General features: G+C 36.9%; 1 protein-coding gene across 1 annotated transcript; it reads left to right on the top strand.

Moving 5' to 3' along the window:
- Positions 1 to 317: 317 nt before the first annotated feature.
- On the top strand, positions 318 to 1,126 carry LOC309961989 (heterogeneous nuclear ribonucleoprotein D-like; the record flags this gene model as incomplete). The annotated part of the gene is given in 3 exon segments (XM_082839499.1): positions 318 to 543; positions 546 to 1,027; positions 1,032 to 1,126. Coding segments are annotated over 3 exon segments (801 nt in total). The 3' UTR covers positions 1,125 to 1,126.
- Positions 1,127 to 2,213: the final 1,087 nt, after the last annotated feature.

Genomic DNA, 2,213 nt, shown 5'->3' with positions numbered 1-2,213 from the left:
ATTAATAAGGGGGAAATAATGCTGGAATTGTACCTTTTAGTCCACCCACCTACACAATCAATAAGGTGGATTTTTCCTCTGCCATTTATTCTGGAATTTATTCAACACATATATTTTTTCAGACCTTTATAAGATCACTACTCCTGGAATTTATGGATAACAAATGAAGAACAAGATAATTTAAATTTTACATAGGAAGTCAGTAGACACAGGAAAATACTCAAGAGACTGGTCTTTTCTCCAAGCTTCTTCATCCTCAATTCTTTGACCATAAAGAAAAATTAATGTGTTATGTGAATCAGCAGGATGACGGTAAAATGTTTATTGGAGGCTTGAGCTGGGATACAAGCAAGAAAGATCTGACTGAATATTTGTCTCGATTTGGAGAAGTTGTAGACCGCACAATGAAAACAGATACAGTCGCTGGAAGATCAAGAGGATTTGGATTTGTGCATTTCAAAGATGCTGCTAGTGTTGATAAGGTTTTGAAACTGAAAGAACACAAGCTGGATGGCAAATTGATAGACCCTAATAGGGCCAAAGCTTGGGGAAGGAACCCCCCAAAAAGGTTTTTGTGGGTGGATTGAGCCCAGATACTTTGGAAGAACAAATTAAAGAATATTTTGGAGCCTTTGGAGAGACTGAAAATATTGAACTTCCCATGGATACAAAAACAAATGAAAGAAGAGGATTTTGTTTTATTACATATACAGACGGACAGCCAGTAAAGAAATTGGTAGAAAGCAGATATCAGATTGGTTCTGGGAAGTGTGACATCAAAGTTGCACAACCCAAAGAGGTATATAGGCAGCAACAGCAACAACAAAAAGGAGGAAGAGGTGCTGCAGCTGGTGGACGAGGAGGTACTAGGGGTCGTGGCCAAGGTCAGGGCCAAAACTGGAACCAAGGATTTAATAATTATTATGATCAAGGATATGGAAATGACAATAGTGCTTATGGTGGTGATCAAAACTATAGTGGCTATGGCGGCTATGGTTATACTGGGTATAACTATGGGAACTATGGATATGCATGGATATGCAGACTACAGTGGCCAACAGAGCACTTACAGCAAGGCATCTCGAGGGGATGGCAATCACCAAAATAATTACCAGCCATATTAAAAAGGAACGTTGGAGAAAACAGGAAGAGATTGCTAAAGCAGCCCATCTTGCAAGGACAACATTGAAGTTTGGTCTTCTATTGATCTAAGATGATAATTTTGTAAAAGACTTTCTAGTGTACAAGACACAACTGTGTCCAACTGTATGTAGCCGCCAATTAGTTTTGTTTTTACTTTGTCTTTTGCTATCTGTGTTATGACTCGATGTGGATTTGTGTTTATACAAATTTTATTTGTATGATTTCATGTAAACCTCAAATAAATGCGATTGTTTTTCTGAGTCAGGTACTAAATAGCTCTGTAAAAGTGTAATTTTAAATAAGTTATAATTAAGGTAGTTTATTTTGTAGGAAGTGTTGATCCATAGGGAGAAACTGTGGTCCTTTACGAATAGCCAGCTACAGTGTCTACTCTGTTCCCCGTATTTGTTAGATGTATTCTGTCCTCTAAGGCTTCATTTCCCTGTTAACTGAGGTTTCCACGTAACTTTAAGTAATGTTTTCTCTCTATATATCTGGAGCCTTTGTCATGAAAGTTTCTGTGGCTTAGTTATAGTGTGTGATTAGTGGAAGCTTTCCAGTAGACCATAAGTCTTCTGGTTATATTTTGAAAAGTAGCTTTTTAATGGCACAAAGCATGCTGTTAGCTCCTTTTATGAATAGAAAATATTTTGCCTTGTTCTTGTCTCTGGAAAGGCATTTGTTATGACTTGCTGTATTCAGTGGTCTGCTGGAAAGAGCTTTGGCTAATCATAATAGCATAACTTTGTTTTCTTGATTAAAATGTCTAGATATACCCAGGGGAAAAAAACACTTGAACTGTGTTACAGGAGCTACAGTTTAAGAATATCAGATGTAGTTACATTTAACACAAGGATTTTGGCAAATAGGTACGAAGTTATTAAAGTCTGAACAAAAGTTAGATTAAAATATTTGAAGTAGCAGCTGAGTAACTAAAGTAGTTGTACACTATTCTGTTGGTATTATGTCACAGCAAGCACCAAACTGAACAAAATGTTTTCTGTTGGGGCATTTTTAGGAAGCTATATTGGGTGTTAGCTGTTATGTGGTGTGAGTTCTTACAAAAAGTC

Source organism: Leucopleurus acutus, assembly GCF_964270905.1.
Source record: "Leucopleurus acutus genome assembly, chromosome: 5".
NCBI classification, from domain to species: domain Eukaryota; kingdom Metazoa; phylum Chordata; class Mammalia; order Artiodactyla; family Delphinidae; genus Leucopleurus; species Leucopleurus acutus.
The sequence above is the reverse complement of the archived record's forward strand: the minus strand, read 5'-3'. Positions and strand labels throughout refer to the sequence as shown.